The sequence below is a fragment of the Hipposideros armiger genome, unplaced genomic scaffold, assembly GCF_001890085.2.
Source record: "Hipposideros armiger isolate ML-2016 unplaced genomic scaffold, ASM189008v1 scaffold_345, whole genome shotgun sequence".
Lineage (NCBI taxonomy): Eukaryota > Metazoa > Chordata > Mammalia > Chiroptera > Hipposideridae > Hipposideros > Hipposideros armiger.
The window spans coordinates 18,345-36,372 of NW_017731695.1; the positions used below are offsets into that span (position 1 = coordinate 18,345).

The 18,028-nt window shown below is 34.3% G+C and overlaps 1 protein-coding gene across 1 annotated transcript in view; it reads left to right on the plus strand.

Annotated features, from left to right (window-relative positions):
• Window positions 1–18,028, plus strand: part of RAB3GAP1 (RAB3 GTPase activating protein catalytic subunit 1) — a gene marked incomplete at its 5' end in the record, with an annotated part of 53,429 nt that overhangs the window by 11,044 nt on the left and 24,357 nt on the right. The window contains 6 exons of the mRNA XM_019661342.1: window positions 2,496–2,595; window positions 5,199–5,280; window positions 10,496–10,601; window positions 11,457–11,629; window positions 17,029–17,083; window positions 17,331–17,663. Of these exons, the coding sequence (XP_019516887.1) occupies window positions 2,496–2,595; window positions 5,199–5,280; window positions 10,496–10,601; window positions 11,457–11,629; window positions 17,029–17,083; window positions 17,331–17,663 (849 nt within the window). The remainder of the gene's footprint in view (window positions 1–2,495; window positions 2,596–5,198; window positions 5,281–10,495; window positions 10,602–11,456; window positions 11,630–17,028; window positions 17,084–17,330; window positions 17,664–18,028) is intronic.

The following is an 18,028-nucleotide window of genomic DNA, read 5'->3' on the forward strand; positions in this document are numbered from 1 at the left end:
TAGAGAAGGACCATTCCAGGTGGAAGGAAGAGCCTGAGCAAAGGGCCTTGATGCAGGAAAGAGTTTGACTAGTTTATTGGAGGAAATATAAGGCAGCCAGCATGGCTAGAACATAGTGAGCAAGAAGGAAATTGGAATAGGGTGACTTACAGATAGATTTATGGCCTTCCAACTGGTTCATTCATTTAAATTTTGCTTAGAGAAAATCTTAGGGGGAGAGAATAAAGTTGATCTGGTAGTAGAAATTTGAAGGAATTAGTTATTAAATATTTCCTCCTATTTAAATGTGGTGAGGAGTCAGCAGAGAAACAAATGATTGAAGAAGAATGAAAAAATAAATTGGGGGTAAGATGTTGCTTATGGTCAACCATTTAAATCAAATGGTGATGAGCAAAGTTGTGGGCACGATGCTTTTGGAAGGAATCTTTGGCAGCGGAAGAGGAAATGAAGAGGCTTTTTATAGTGTCCTCTCTCCTTGTCAAAGAAATTGTTCTGTAGTTAGAGGGAGAGGAAATGACAGTCATAAAAGTTTAGAAACTGAATCTGAGGTTAATACCTAAAATTATTCAGGAACTTACAGTTTTAAACCTCTAATCATCTATGTCCTCTAATATAACATACTGTTTATGGTGATTGTGTTTACTTTAAAAATTAGTTTTATTATGAAAGTAATAATGCATGATCAGAGAAAATTTAGAAAACATGTAAAAAGAAGCAAAAGTTGTATGTTTATTAGTCAGGTTTTTTTGTTGCAAACTGTAGTAGTCAACTAATTCACACATAAAGTCAATTTATGGAAAGGTATTTAGGGACTCAAATGTTTAAGCGGGACCATTATAGGACCTGGCTTGGAAAATAGATTTGAGTCAATGATGGCTAGTTGTCTAGTTCATAACCAAGGTTACACTGCATTGTTGTGGAGTGCTGGCCCTGCTATCACAGTGAATTCTATACTGTACTTGTGGATTCAGTCTCAGACTAGAGTTGCTAGTTAGTCACCAAACATCAGAGAAGTAAAGTAATTGGCCCTTTTGGCTTATGTACACTCCAAACATAAGTGGATTTATAATCTACACAAGAAAAAAGTTTCACTGAATTCATAATCTCACTACTAATAAGTGGTTACAGCTTGATATATGTATTTCCAGACATTTTTTCCTATGTATGAATTTGGTGTATACGTGTACATGTTTATTGTATGTATGTGTAACAAGGGTCTGTAAGACCACCCTCAGGTTCATTGATTTGCTAGGACTCAAAGAATTCAGCAGTTGTGCTCATGGCTATGGTTTATTATAGTAAAAGTATACAATGCAAAAATCAGCAAAGGAGAAAGGCACATAGGGTGATCCAGAGCAAGCTAGGAACCAGTTTCCTCTCCCAGTACAGTCGGGACACACTTAATTCTCCCAGCAATGAATTGTGACAACATGTGTGAAAGGCTGCCTACCAGGGAAACTCATTAGAAGCTCAGTGCTTGGCGTTTTTGTCAGGGGCTGGTCCTGTAGGCACACTCTACCTAGCACATATCAGAGGGAAAACAGGTATTCAACATAAACCATATCGTTTACTCAAGTAGGCAGGCTCAGTGAACTACTTGTATCAGGGAATGGTACAAACCCTTCTGAAACCCAGGTTTCCAGATGCCATGCCTAGGGCCAGCCTTGAAGGTACTCCTTTCTAAATACCAGGCCTGCTATGTTAACTTTTTTTGCACAATGTGTTTGTATATTTTAGAAATGTACGTTGTCATCCTCTACATTTTTGTGGCTTTATTTTATAATTTTACATGAAAAACTTGTTGAAACTTAGTATTCATTTATAATAAGAGGTCAGCAAACTAACATGTGGACCAAATATGGCTAGTAGCCTGTTTTTCTGTAGCTAGTTTACTAAGAATGATTTTTACACTGTCAAGAGTTTTAAAAGAAAAAAAGAATATACAGAGACTACATGGCCCACAAAACCTAAAATATTTACTCTTTCGTCCTTTGTAGAAAAAGTTTGCCAACCCACACTTATAACATTTTTTCAAAATTGACATGTGATTCAAGTACTGTAAAAATTCATTTACAAGTGTACAATTCAGGGGTTTTTAGTATTTACAGAATTGTGCAACCATCATCACTGTCTAATTCCAGGAAATTTTATCACCTCAGAAGGAAACGCCTCACCTCTTAGATATCATTCCCCCCAGTCTTTCCAGATTCTCCAGTTGTAGGCAGATACTACTCTACTTTCTGTCTCTATGGACTTGCCTATTTTGGGACATTTCATATAAACTGCATTATACAATATGTCACCTTTTGTGTCTGGCTTCTTTCACTTGGCATAATTTTTTTTTTTTTNTATATTTTGATAGAATATTTTGCATATTAGAATTTAATATCTTCAGGTAGTAGTTTAAACAACTTTATTCTAATGTAATTTGCTCTCTGGCATTGTTTTTAAAAACACTATTTTTAAAGCTGCACAATATTGTCTGCATTTCCTAGGGATGTCCTTTAACTCCGTTGCCTCCGGTTAGCATTGCTATTCGATTTACCTATGTACTTCAGGATTGGCAGCAGTATTTTTGGCCTCAGCAACCTCCAGGTGAGATAGTTTAAAACTATATTTACCTTATTGAATATGAGTAGAAAGGAAAATACATTCAGATTTAAAATTATTTAACAGTGTGTTCCAGGTGTTTTAAATTTGAAATATTTGTAATTCATTCTAAATGTAATATTGCTAATTTTATTGCCTTTGTCTTTTTTTTCTCTTAAAAAAAGCTCTGTAGGTTGTTCTAGAGATAATATTACTCTATATGTGACAATATAAGACAGCTGTCTTTGAAAGCTAATATTACTTATAAAGCCTTCCCCTGTTGTGGAGCGCTGTGTGCTGCAAATCAGCATGCAGTGAATGATTAAAGTGGCTGTTTCTAGAATATAATAAGAGAAGCCACCCTCATAAGCTGAGGATAGACATGTAGAGAACCTTGAAGAATCTGAAGAAGAGTGCTACATGAGGAAAGCTGGAAAAAAAAGCTTATATACACGTACATTTATGATGGGAAGAGCTATAGAATATTTTACTTTAACTTACATTTGATAAAAATGTAAATGAAATCAGTTTACTTGCTTAGCCATGATATACTGGTTCATTCAACAGTCATTAATTATAGATTATAATAGGCCACACTGTGCCAGGGACACAAAATTGAAGAAGATACTTCATAAGTTCTAGAAAAGCTCAGCTTGATTGACATATAGCCTAATTAAGTGATATAGCCTAATTAAGTGAGGTGTTTAGTTACGGGGTGTTTCTCTCACATGTAAGTGTAGTTATATTCAAGTACATCTAATAAGAAATTTAATACAGACTTAATTATAAGTATTATACTAGCTTAAAAACAATTTTTCAGTCTACCTCCTTCAAAAAGAAATAAGAATATAAAATAATATTCTTCATTTTTTTATTCCAATCAGTTGGTTATTTATAGGATTGAAAATAATAAATCGATAGTCTTGTGATTATTTTAAAATTAATGTACACCCTTAGCTTTGGTGGCTATATATATACTACTACTATTTTTTGTGCCACTGAATAATTTGAAACACTAATGTACAATAAAATAACTGCATCTAAACTACAGCAAAGGGAAGTAAAAGCTAAGCTGACATTTATATTTGTTTTGGTCATTTTAGTTCCCAGACAACAATACCTACTAGACAGTTTGTATTTGGCTTCTATTTAGAAGTTTAAATTCCTACCCTCCTTTTCCTTTTTTCAAAGGCTGCGCTGTCATTAGTCAGTTTTAAAGATTTCCCAAGATGGTATGGTCTGTTGATCTAAGAAGCCCAAGAGCCAGAATCTTAGCAGTATAATTTCGATTGCCAGTAAGGCCTTTGTTAATGTTCTATTGCTTTTTTTTTTTTTGATGGGGATCAAAATATTAACCTCCCTCAGTGGATTGAAGGCCATATAAATTTTTAATATTTTTCTCTTACAAAAGTAAGGAAGGGATTGAACATGTAATATGGGCCAGACACTGTGCTTGGCATTTTATATATTATTTCATGTAATCCTTGTTTACCTATGAGACAGGTAATTATTATCTTTCTTAGAGAACATAAGTAACTAGACCGAGGTCATATGATCACCAGGTGATAAAGTTCATATTCAGACACTGCTCAAACTCTAAATCCCGTGATTCTTTCATTTCACAATGTTGCTTCTCCACTTTTAATTCAGTTAAGACTTTTATACAGTTACTGTCTAGTAATAATTTCTAATTTATAAAATGTGCTATGATAAATTTTGAAGCTCTTAAAAATTGACATCTTGTAATAAAGCTAGTCAGTGTGAACTTTATTATTGTAAGCATTCTTTAGTTGGAAAAATGGAATGAATTGACTTAGAAAATTGACTGAATCAAGTAATTGAGCCATAGGTAATGACTAATTTTAATAATTTAGTTAGGATGTAGATAATTGTCAAACATGATTTTAGCAAATCTGGAGAGTGTTCATAACTCAACAATAGACTTTAATTATAGGAATTCCCAGTCTAGTATGAATAAGTAAAAACAACCATCTGTATTATTTCAAAAGCAATAAATCTTTCTGATGTCTTTTAGTAGTGTTTATTACTTCTTCAAAAGGAATGGAACCAAGCGGGGTGATTTACCTTCTAAATTCTCTTCTAATCTCAGATACCATTCATAATGGAAAGGAAATTCTTTGGTGAACTTTAAATATTTCCATGTACTGTCAACTGAAATATAATTTTATTAATGATGACTAATTTGCTATTCAGAAATTATTGACAGCAAAATTGATGAATGTAGGTTGGTGATTAAATTTTTAATACTGGGATAATCTTTCTTTTAGAGGATATTAATCACATTCTAAGAAAATAAAAAATATATTTATAGGAATAGAATTCTCTCAAGTAATATTTAAGGAATATTTAAGATGTTAAAGTTAGAATGCATGGCTTGAATGAAACACTGAATAAATAGGAATTAAGTATGTCCTTTTCACTATAACTTTCTCAGGGGACGTCTTTAATACCTGACTGCTTGCTCTCAAACTTGCTATATGTGTTCTTGCTGTAGGCACTTTTAAATCTATCATCTCCCAAGGGGCTAACCTCACTAACTATTATTTCTGTTTTTTGCTAAATAATAGAAAAATGTTTCTTTTGTTTAGATATAGATGCCCTTGTAGGAGGAGAAGTTGGAGGCCTGGAGTTTGGCAAGTTACCATTTGGTGCCTGTGAAGACCCTATTAGGTAAGAATTTTAATCTATCATTTGAATTATGGGACTTTTAAAATTATATTGATATTGATTTTACTGTGCTTTGTAATACTGTAGATTCCTGGAATGAAACAGACCTATAACTAACAACCTGCCCATCTGTTTTTTTTTTCTCTCTAACATAAGAAATAAAAGAGGCATTAAAATAATACATAAGATGTATATAATACTATTTATTGATTATTCCATATAGAAGTGATTCTTGGTCTACTTTTTGGGAAACATTTTAAATATTAAAAACAGAGAATGTTATATATGACAAACTTTCATGTATCCATTACCCAGAATTAACAATTGTTTACATTTTTCCTGACTACTTTTACAAAATGTACAAATTAGGACTTAAGTAAGAGACACAAGGGTGACCTCTTATGTTATCCACTTGCTTTTCTAGAAGAGCTACTGAACTTGAAGAAAAAGTTGTTTCACAAGAAAATGTAGGACTTGGAAAATGTAATCACTAATAACAAAATATTTAGAAAATATAGACAATGCTGACTTGGAAACTATCTTATTAAGTTGAACTATTTGGTTAATTAAAAAAATATATACACATGCATGCATATTGTACATTCTTAATACTCTTACATAGAAGTAGAAATAATAATACTTTTAACTTAAAATTTCTCAATTGAGTATCTTTTGTAATTGATATTTATTTATTATATGTGATAGGCACTATGCTAAATGAGGAAGATACAGAAGTAAATAAAACAGTTTCTGCCATTCTTGGCATTTACAATCTCATTGAAGGAAATAGACTTTTGTAATAATCACCTAAATAAATATACAAGCTGTGGGATANTAATACAGTATTTTCCTTTCTTAAAATGTGTTTACATATTTTTGGCACCTTCTGTATACACACACACATACACGCACATATTATATGTGTGTATCAAAATGTTAATAATTGGTGAACTTGGTGAAAATCGTATGAGTGTTCATTATACTCCTTTTTGCAACCTTTCTGAAGGTTTGCAAATTTTAAAAAGGAAAAAAATTATGAGAAAAAAAATGCTGAAAATTTTTTTAATAGGTATTGTTTGTTAGATAGATATTTAGGATTAGAACTTAGTTTCACAAAAATGTTTTCAGAAAGTGTTGAGGCCCTGAATAAAGTAGTGATAGGATTATCACCACCCAGATAAATCCCTCTGACACTTAAAATAGTAATAATGCATGTACCAGGTTAAGAAATTTAAGTAAAGTAGAAGCTTCCTTTTACTCCTCAGTCCCTCTCAAAATAACTATTGTTAACCATTTCTTGTGATTATCTCCATTTAAAAAACCATAAATGCATATATTTTAGAGTTCTATGTATATATGTAATTTTTTTCAAAAACTTTCTGGGCTTTGAAATGCCTTAAGTAATGCTTAAATCTACATGTGGTGTTTTTGAGAAATTTTTGGAAAATGCAAGCGTGTGTGTGTAAATTTCCACCCCATTAGTTTCTTTTGCCCTCACCAGAAGTCTTCAATTATATTTAATTTTTTTAGATCAAATTTCTGGTCAGATACAATTAACTTTATTCCTTCTTATTAAAAGAAAATTAGTGTACATTACTTTATGGATCTTTTATGTCACTCCTCTGTGTAGCTCAACTTCTCTTTACTGAACCAGAGACTACCTTGATTTGTGGTATCTGACTAAGATTATGACTATATGCTAGTTGCACTTAAAAAAAAGAAGTCCCTAATCAGTTTATCACGTCATCTGTCAGAACTTTCACAAAACTCACTCATCTAGACATGAAATACTTCTCCAAATTGATTTGATAAGAGTTGAACTTAAAATAATTAAGACTTGGTTTGGGTACTTTAGCGGTTTTACATAGATAAAGCTACCCAGAATGTGACTCTCCTGTACTATTTTATAAAACTGTATTTATAAAATTTACTCTTTAGTATTCAGTTGAAGTGCTCCAGGGCACTCTCACCCATCACTGGCAGTTTATTTCATTTTCACATAGATCTAATTATTAGAAAAGACTTTGCTTTGGGGAGGAGGAGCAGTTCTGCCCTTTAGAGTCACATAAAATTTAATTTTAAATCCTCTTTGAAAACTCTCACACACACAAGTCTTTATTTTTCTGTTTAGACATTCTTCATTTTTTCAGGTGTTCTTTGTATTTCATGGTTTTAATTTCTGGTTGTTGATTTGATATTTGTCCCTTTTAGAACTACATTTCTTCATGTTTTGGAGAAATTCTGTTTGTAGGCTCATATTGAATGAGATTTTGTATGCAGGCTCATTTGGAATATTTAAAATTTAAAATTTTCTCTCCCATCCTTTCTGGTGGTTTTGTAGTTTTGTGGTTGCTCCTTACCTGAAGAATATTTTAGAACCTTGCCTTAAAGTGGGGTTGGGAGCTTCTTGTTCTGTGGTGGTGTTTGGGATATTGTACATCTAGTCTTGGAATTACTGGATTGTTTGCTCAGGTCATGAGATTGGTTCTTTTTGGTTTTTTGACCCCTTCACACGGTAACTCGCCCCAGTCCCATCCATAGCTTTCAACCAAGCCACCGTACCAAGCAGGAGTGCCCTGCCTCAGTGTCTGCCTTAAGCAGAGTCTTGGAATGGCCCTCAACTCTGGGCGGAGGACTTTTGCTTCCATTTAGTACAGTCTGCAATCCGAGGGCGGCAGCTGCCTTCTGCACCTGAAATTCAGCAGGCACGTGCCTTGAACCAGATTTACCACTTTGGGTTTTCTGTACCTTTACTAGGTAGGGCCCATAAAGATATTTATTTTGAGTTTCATCCTAACTATTTCTTTTTGGTTTTCTCTTTCTGTGTTTATCTACATTGCTATGTGACTAGAGTAGAAGTTATGTGTCAAAGCAATCTTGTTACGGTTTCTAGACCATTTGTACCTTAGTAACGGGTGAACACTCATTTGATATCTGAACCTGACTGCTGATTATTCCTGACCAGCCAGAATTGTACCTTGCTTGTAAGGTAATACAAGCAAGCCCGAAACGGAATGATCTTTTTTTGGGGCAACCACCTTATATTGTAACTTTAGATCGAGATTATATTCAGTTAAAGCGATAGTGACATTTATAGATGCTGCTGCTGAGCTAAATGTCTCTTATTCTTCCTGACCAGCAGTATCTGCAAGACCTGGAGACTGGTTTAGATAAGCAGAATACTATTGAATCTACATTTTCACAAGCTCCCTAGGTGATTCCTATGCACATTTAAGTCCTTTTCCTCATTAATGTAGGTTAACCATTATTAAGGTAAGCTGAGATCATAGGATTTTGGATATTTATTTTTATGGTTTTTAATGAATATAAAGATAAATCTAAATTTTCTGTTAACTGATTCATTAGTATAAACTGTTTTGCATGAGTGTTGATTTGTCATAGTCTAAATTTGTGGTTCAATATTCAAGACTGGCTTTAATTTGAGTTATTTTCATTTAAGAGAAAGAAAAACACATCTCCCCAAACCTAGTCTTACACTTTTATACTAGTTATACGTTATTTAAAAAATGAATCACAGGGCTGGCCGAGTGGCGCGTTGGTTAAGAGCTGGCTTGGGATGCCAGAGGGCCCCGGTTCGGATCCCACATATGAGGGCCAGTGACACTGCCNTGGGCAGTGGGATCAGGGAAGGCTTCATAAAGAGGGGAGCTTGAGCTGCATCGTGAAGAGAAGAAGGCTTTAGAAGCATAGGAATAGCAGAGGCCTGAGAGAGCATGTTGAATAGTTTGCTGTATTGTACGATGCTCCCTAGGGAGTGGTCAGGGAGGAGGCTGGAGAGGTAGGTGATCTGCCATGCCGAGACACTGTACTTGATCATGCAGTTTAATACCATTTTACCCAGGTCAACATGATCAGAATTGTATTTTTGAAAACTTTCCTTCACAACAACCCAGAGAAAGCTTTAAATACTATAGAGAATACTAAAAGGGGCTGGGGTGTCTCCTAGGTATAGTGTGGTGGAACGGGCCCAGCTTGGGAGCCATTCATACCAGGCCGGGGGTTAATCCTGACTTACTCTGTGACTTTGAACAAGCCATTAACTTCAGTTTTCCTCATCAATAAATGAGGCTGATAAAACCTTGTGAGATTGTTGTGAGGATTAAAGAAGCTTCTATTATACTGCCTGGCACATAATAGGCCTTGGATAAATAATAGATAGTTATTCCTACTATAATTGTAGTTATAATCATATTTCTGGCAATTTGTTTGTTAAGACAGTCTTGGGAAAAACGTTTCTAGAGTAGTGCAATGAAAAGAATACTGAACTTGGAAACTTGATGTTAATCTTATCCCTGCCATTAATCTGAACAACTCTGGTTAATTTTCAGCTCATATACCTGTAAGACATGGGCAGTAATACTTAGTTCACACAGTGATATGAGAAGAGGATAAGTTTGTAATTGTGCCTAGTAGTGGGGCTTGGCACATGGTATTTCCTCTATTCCTAAACATCTGTTGAGCATGTTCTGTAATGTGTGGCAATGTATGCACTTGGGAGAAACAGTGATAAAAGGACTGAAATAAATTTTTATATAGAAAGCTCCTTAAGAATGTATCCTTTATTTGAGTTATATAGATCAGCTCTCATACACACTGAATTTCTTTTACCATTTCTGTGTATGTGCTCATGTGCATACACACACACACACACACACACACACACACACACACACACACACCCCATGTGGAAAAGAAACACTGGTTATTATAGGTTTAGACCTCTTCCCATTTTCTCAGGATATCTTTTAAAGTTATGTGTCTTAAATATCATGCTTTTAGTTTTTCATATATGAAAACCTGTGAATAATATAACCCTACTGAGCCTCATGAACATATGGGTGTTTTAAAATTTTCTTTTATATAAGCTTTGTCTTTCTAATAATATTAAGGCTTTTTTAAAACTTTGATGATTTTGGATGAGCCTGAAATCATAGTGAAGAAATTTTGGTTGTATTCTGTTTAGTTCAGAGAACCAGGTGGTTACAGTTAAGAAAAGCCTCTGATTTCTAAAACTAGATAGTCACTAAAACAGTATTTTCTAAGAAAAACAGAAAAAGTTTAGGATAATGTACAACCAACTGGCCAGTACAATAAGAATATTTCCATTGTTTTAACAGCAAAACCATTAAAAAAATCAAATAGCACCTATATGAGTTTAAAAAAATCAACAAAATAGGAAATTTGGTTGAAAATGTTTTCTTCCTTCTCCTAAGTTCTTATTCCCTGATGCTGCTTCTGAGAAACCATTAGATGGAGCCTCTTCAACAGACAGCAATAATCTTCCATCAGAGAATGAAGAATATGTAAGTTTATTTAGTTGACTTGGAGTTCAGTATTTAAAATGAATTGAATTTCTAGGGGTTTGCTCTATTTCTAGTTTACTAGTAGCATAAGGATCTCTTTTACTTTAAAATCACCTTGGAAAACTTAAGTGGGTGGAGATATGGCCTTTATTCAGATAATGACCTGTGTAGAATATTAGCATAGATACATTATTTTGGGTTGCAAGAACTTTTCTGGTATCAGTGGAAAACAAACAAACAAATACACTGTGCATGGTTGTAGTCTTTTCATGAAATCATAAAATTTATGTTTTGCAACAGATTCTTCCCTGTATTTCAAACTAGAAAGTGAGTGGAAAACTTTAATGAAGTAAAAATTTCATGTTTTTCTTATCCAGGTCTTTGAGAAATGAGAGTTTAAATGACAGATACAGAGATATGTCAAATTGTTATAGTCGTTACTGTTAGGAGGTAGATTTCATGAAATGAGGAGGAAAAGTGAAGGCTTTACATTTTCAGTTTCAATAGTTCTGAGTTTATGTGTTTGTTTTGATAACAAATATGTACTATTTATAATTAAAAGATTTTTAAAACAACACATGAAATTTGGAATACATTTTGAAGATTCCATAGAGAAATTGAAAGCTGTAACTTTAGCCTCACCAAACTATAGCCTCACTTTTTTGATCCTTGTAGAAATCTTGAAAACACGGAACTGCCTAAGAACAATTTAGGTAGTAATATATTAGACATTTGACAAAAACTAGTTTTGGTAAGCTATATTAATTTTAATATTAAAATCTCCACTCACAGTTTTTGATTATACATGTAAATATGTTAACAAGTTTTGCTCTGTTTCTATTTGGTTAAATTTAGAATCTCTACAATCAGTTCAAATCTGCACCATCTGACAGTTTAACGTACAAACTGGCTTTGTGTCTTTGTATGATCAATTTCTACCATGGAGGATTGAAAGGAGTGGCACACCTCTGGCAGGAGTTTGTTCTTGAAATGCGTTTCCGATGGGAAAACAACTTTCTGATTCCAGGGTAATAATTTCCATTTCCGGTTGTATAGTTAGGATTTTTGTTGACAGAATTTGACTTTTGACTAATTAATTCTCCTCTTCCAGGAAACCTGCCCTAAGAAAATGGTAAGAAACTTTGGACATGATTTATGTTCAGAAGTACTCACTGCAGAAAATTTATAATAGGAATAAAAAAGGTGAAACCATCTAAGTATCAAACATAAAAGANAAGGCTGATTTTCCTACTTTTCTGAAGAAATCCAGAAAATGTTCTAGGTTTACTGAGAACTAGTTAGTGAATTCTAAAACTTAGATGTACTCAGTAGATTGTCTAATAATTTTGGATTGATAGTTCTTATTAAGCTTTAATTTCTTTGTGCAAACATCTTATTGCAGCTCTTTAGAAGATATCAAAACCTTTCCCCTTTGTTATAATGACACAAAGTGTACCATTAAAATGCAGCTGAAGCTGAAATAGCTTCATCCTACGTGATTTCTTAATCCTCTAGAAACATATCTTTGGTATTTCTTCTTAATCTTTATTTTTTTAATGGATTCAGAATTCTAGTGGGGTGACAGGGAAAAAAGACCACTATATACATAGAGTTGTATTCTTGTTACTTACACAATTTAATGAGAATAGATATTTTTTGTCTTAATTCAGGCACATAGCAAGCGCTTAATATTATCAGGTACAATTATTTTTTCATTTAGTTCTAGAAGGAATTCTGAGAAATTTTTTTTAATATCCTGGGACATGGAGAGAAAGGAAGAGCAAGGCTGCCTTTGAAATAGGATTGATTTCTGTCTTGGGTAGAAAAACTGAATGTTTTGGTTTTTTTCCTATCGTATTGAATAGCTTTTGTGAAAAGACATGTACTTTAATTTATAGGATTGATTTCTTTCAGTTAAGTGTTAAAAATGAGTAACATTTTTTCTCTGTAGGTGATTTTATCACTGAATTTTTTAAAATTTGCCGTCGTAAGGAGTCAACTGATGAGATCCTTGGACGATCTGCATTTGAGGAAGAAGGGAGAGGTGACCTATTTTTTTTTAGGTTATTTTCTGATGTCTAACCTTTCTCTTTGGCACGTTTTCCAGCAACTGTTCATCTATTTTTTTAAATTTCAATTAAGTTGAAGAAGCAAGAGTTGATGGACTAGGTACCATTTCTCTCTAGGCTATAAACCTTTACCCAAAAATGTAAGATATTTTGAAAAGCAGGGTTGTAGAGGCTTATTGTTGAAGTCCCCTGGGGAGAAATAATTTGTGTTACCCCTTTGTCAATCATGCATGCATATAATGAATATGTGTATTAAAATTTTATAAATCTGAAACCATGTAATGCTAGCGAAAGGGAGTGACTAACATATTCTATACAGTCATCACTTTAACCTGCCAAGGTTGGTGATATAATTTGTATTCATTTCTATTCTTTTTATAGAAATTGCTGATATAAGTCATGCTTTGTCAAAGTTGACAGAGCCAGCACCAGTTCCAATTCATAAATTATCAGTTTCAAATATGGTACATACTGCAAAGAAGAAAATACGGAAACACAGAGGTGCAGAAGAGTCACCACTGAATAATGATGTCCTCAATACTATTCTCTTGGTAACTAAATATAGTATCTTTGTATATCTATATGCATACTCATTGATTCATTATTTAGTCAGCCCCTTCTGTGTGGCAGGCAGTGGGTTGGGAATATAAAATGAGCCAAAGGAAGTGTCCACATTCAGAGAATTCTCACTCGTGTATGGGAAGAAGGATAGTAAACAATAGGTACAATGCCATGTTGCATGTGAGAAGTCTGGCCAAGGGGCTGTGAGAATGCAGCAGAGGGTGCCATCTGTCTCTGTCTGGGCAGTGGGATCAGGGAAGGCTTCATAAAGAGGGGAGCTTGAGCTGCATCGTGAAGAGAAGAAGGCTTTAGAAGCATAGGAATAGCAGAGGCCTGAGAGAGCATGTTGAATGGTTTGCTGTATTGTACGATGCTCCCTAGGGAGTGGTCAGGGAGGAGGCTGGAGAGGTAGGTGATCTGCCATGCCGAGACACTGTACTTGATCATGCAGTTTAATACCATTTTACCCAGGTCAACATGATCAGAATTGTATTTTTGAAAACTTTCCTTCACAACAACCCAGAGAAAGCTTTAAATACTATAGAGAATACTAAAAGGGGCTGGGGTGTCTCCTAGGTATAGTGTGGTGGAACGGGCCCAGCTTGGGAGCCATTCATACCAGGCCGGGGGTTAATCCTGACTTACTCTGTGACTTTGAACAAGCCATTAACTTCAGTTTTCCTCATCAATAAATGAGGCTGATAAAACCTTGTGAGATTGTTGTGAGGATTAAAGAAGCTTCTATTATACTGCCTGGCACATAATAGGCCTTGGATAAATAATAGATAGTTATTCCTACTATAATTGTAGTTATAATCATATTTCTGGCAATTTGTTTGTTAAGACAGTCTTGGGAAAAACGTTTCTAGAGTAGTGCAATGAAAAGAATACTGAACTTGGAAACTTGATGTTAATCTTATCCCTGCCATTAATCTGAACAACTCTGGTTAATTTTCAGCTCATATACCTGTAAGACATGGGCAGTAATACTTAGTTCACACAGTGATATGAGAAGAGGATAAGTTTGTAATTGTGCCTAGTAGTGGGGCTTGGCACATGGTATTTCCTCTATTCCTAAACATCTGTTGAGCATGTTCTGTAATGTGTGGCAATGTATGCACTTGGGAGAAACAGTGATAAAAGGACTGAAATAAATTTTTATATAGAAAGCTCCTTAAGAATGTATCCTTNATTTTATAAATGAAACCATGATAGTTTTATTTTCATTATCAATTTTACTTCAGAGCCACATGTATGTACTCAAAAAGCCACATGTAGCTCACGAGCCACAGTTTGCCGACCCCTGGTATAGCTCAGTACTCCCCTTCAGGGAACTCTTTTTCTAACTCTTATCACAATAGATTAATTTTCTTAGTTTTTGGACCTCATAAATGGAATCATGCTTTGCTTATCACACTTTTGCATATAAATGGAATCATACATTGTGTACTCCTGTGTTGAACTTTTTTATTTATCTACCATCTGTGAGATTCATCCATTTTGTTGTGTATATCAGTATGTGTGCATGTTTTATTACTTTGTAGTATTTATTTTATTATATGAATATGCCACAATTTGCTTATCCATTTATCTGTTGATGGAATTTGAGTGGTTTATAGTTTGAACTATTATAAATAAGTGAACATTCTTATAAGTTTTTTTGGTGAACATAGGCACTTACTTTCTTTTGAGTATATTCCTAAGAGTAGAATTGTTGGGTTACATGGTAGAAATATGTTTTAGCTTTAGTAGACATTGCTAAATAGTCTCCCAAAGTGTTTGAACTAATTTACATTCCCTCCAACAAGGTAAAATAATTTCAGGTTATTCCACATAGTCTGTGACATTTGGTGTGTCAGAGGTCCCCAATACCACTCCCAGGTTTGATGATTTGCTAGGAAGGCTCATAGGACTCAGCATATAGTCATGCTTACAACCAAAGTTGATTACAGCAAAAGGATACAAAGCAAAATCAGCAAAAGAAAAAGGCACATCGGACAAAGTTTGGAGGATATTAAACACAAGCTTCCAAGAGTCCCCTCCCAGTGTTGTCACACAGGATGCACTTCATTCTTCCAACAACAAATTGTGACAACACGTAAAATGTTAAAGGCTCAGTGCTCAGGGTTTATATTGGGGGCTGGATACATTGGCACCCTCTGCCTAGCGTGTACCAAACTTCCAGACTGTAAGAAGCAAAGCAGGTTTTCAGCATAAACCATATCGTTTGCACAAATAGCTGTGGCACAGTGAGCCATTTTAATCAGTTGAGTATGGTGAGGACTTTGCCAAAATCCAAGTTCCCAGATGCCAGCCATGGGCCAGCTTTGCAAACAGGTTTTCTGAGGATAGCTGTCCGAGGCCTACTGTGTTAACTCTTCTCTGCACTCTTTGATACTTTCAGTCATTTATTTCAGTCATTTACATTTCTACCTTTTTATTGGGTATGTAGTAATATCTCAAGTCTTCATATTTCTGTGATGAATAATGGTAGTGAACACATTTATTGCCTATTTGGATATCTTTTTGGTGAAGTGCCTATTCAAGGCCTTTGCCGTCTTTAAAAAAGTTAGTTGTCTTTTTTTTCTTATTGCTTGGTAAGAATTCTTCATAAATTCTGGATATGAGTCCTCAGTCATACGTATGTATTACAAATAATTTCTCCTAATCTGTGGCTTGCTTGTTCATGTTCTTAATGATGCTTTAGTTAATTTTAAGCAGGTATCCTTAATTTTAATAAAGTATTATCTAACAATGTGTTTCTCCTGTGGATAGTGGCTTTTGTCTCCCATTTAAGGAATCTTTACCCCAATGTCCTAGAGATAGTCACTTAAGTTTTTTTCCGGAAGCTTTATTGTTTTACCTATCTCATTTATATTTATGATGCACCTCCCATAGGCTTGTTTCATACAAGGAAGAGGTTAAGATTCTCATTTTCTGTAAGCATATACAGTTGTGTTCCAGCACCATTATTCAAAGACCTGCCTCTTCGCAGAACAGAGTGACAGTGATGTCTTTGTTGTAAGTCAGGTGACTGTATGTGTGTTGGTCTGTTTCTGGACTGTTGATTCTGTTCTGTTAGTCTCTTTGTCCTTGTGCCAATAGCACACTGTCTTTATTGCTACAGCTTTAAAATAAGTCTTTCTATCTACTAATAAGTGTAAATCTTCTNCTTATATTAAGAATCCCTATAATAATTGATAACTGAATACAGTCTAATCTATGTTTTATGGTGTAAAATGCTATATTCTAGCTACTTCCTAGGGTAGATTTAGAGACTTTTTTAAATTTTTAATTTCTGTTAGCTTGAGAGCTATCACTAGTTTACTATTACGCTTTGAAATATCTATTATACAGAGGGTGCCAAAAAATGTATATACATTTTAAGAAAGGAATTAAAATTGTATTAAATTTGTAACACTCACTATATACTGAAAACAAAGGATGAATTCAAGTCACCTTTAACTTCTGCAATTACAAGAGGTGCTCAAAGTAGTTACCATCAGCGTCCAGACACTTCTGGATGACGAACTACTGCTTGAGCAATGACCAAACTGTCCACTTGTATACATTTTTTTGGCACCCTCGGTATTTGCTGTTGGTGATTTGTGAAATAGGAGGATAAAATAAATTTTGATCTTTTAATCTTATTTGTTCTATCTAGTTACCTTACGTATATAAATCTAGTTTTGATTTCTTAGCATTATGACAAAAATTTATAGTAGTACAAAGAATATGCGTATCTGAAGCAATTTAACTAAAACTTACCATTCTGTTCCCACTACTTCATTTGATAGATTAGCAAGTGGACCCCCAGATCTGAGATGTTGTTTGCTACATCAGAAACTACAGGTAAAGAATTCCCAATGACAGTTTGTAAATGTGGTCTTGGTTCAATTGGAGTTTATTCTGATACTAAATTTAAGTATGAATTATAGTCTGTTCTCATTGTGCTGCTGTAGGTTACTTATAATCACTGTCATTCACAACAAGGTCTAGGGAAGGGGTGGAGAATGAAAATTAAATATTCAAGCAGTGGCTAGATTTTTACTTTACAGTAACTAATTCAAATATAAATGTTATTTCTTGTTTCCTTAAGATGTTAAATTGTTGTATTGAAAGAAAAAAGGCACGTGATGAGGGGAGAAAGACAAGTACTTCAGATAATGTGACTAATACCTGTCCCGGGGATGCTGGAAAAGCTGGAGAGCAGCCAGATGTGGGAAAATCTTGGGATTCTTGGAGTGATAGCGAAGAAGAATTTTTTGAATGCCTAAGTGATACTGAAGAACTTAAGGCAAATGGACAAGAGAGTGGCAGGAAAGGAGGACTTAAGGAGATGGCAAATTTAAAGCCAGAAGGACGCCTTCATCAGCATGGGAAACTTACCCTGCTACAAAATGGAGAACCTCTCTACATTCCAATAACCCAGGTAGGACATGGACTGGCTCTTTAAGTTTTCATTTTAAAAAATGTTGTTGTTTCTATAACTTCATCTTAGCAGAAGATGATTGCTTTGGGTAGGGGCAATTCTTTAAACAGTCTATGGTCAAAGATTTAAGATTTGAAATCTTAAATACACGATTGGGGCTTTTAAGTCTACCATTTCTAAAATTGAGAAATGTTTTGAAGTTTAAGTAGATACTAGCTCATTATGTATAAGGTGATCTATTATTTTTTAAACTGAGCGGTGAGTACTCAGGTGTTTAAAAAAGCAAAACCGAGAAATATGGAGGGGAAAGAACAAAAGTAAAAATCCTTTAACTATATGATTCGATTTTATCAGTTCAAAAATGT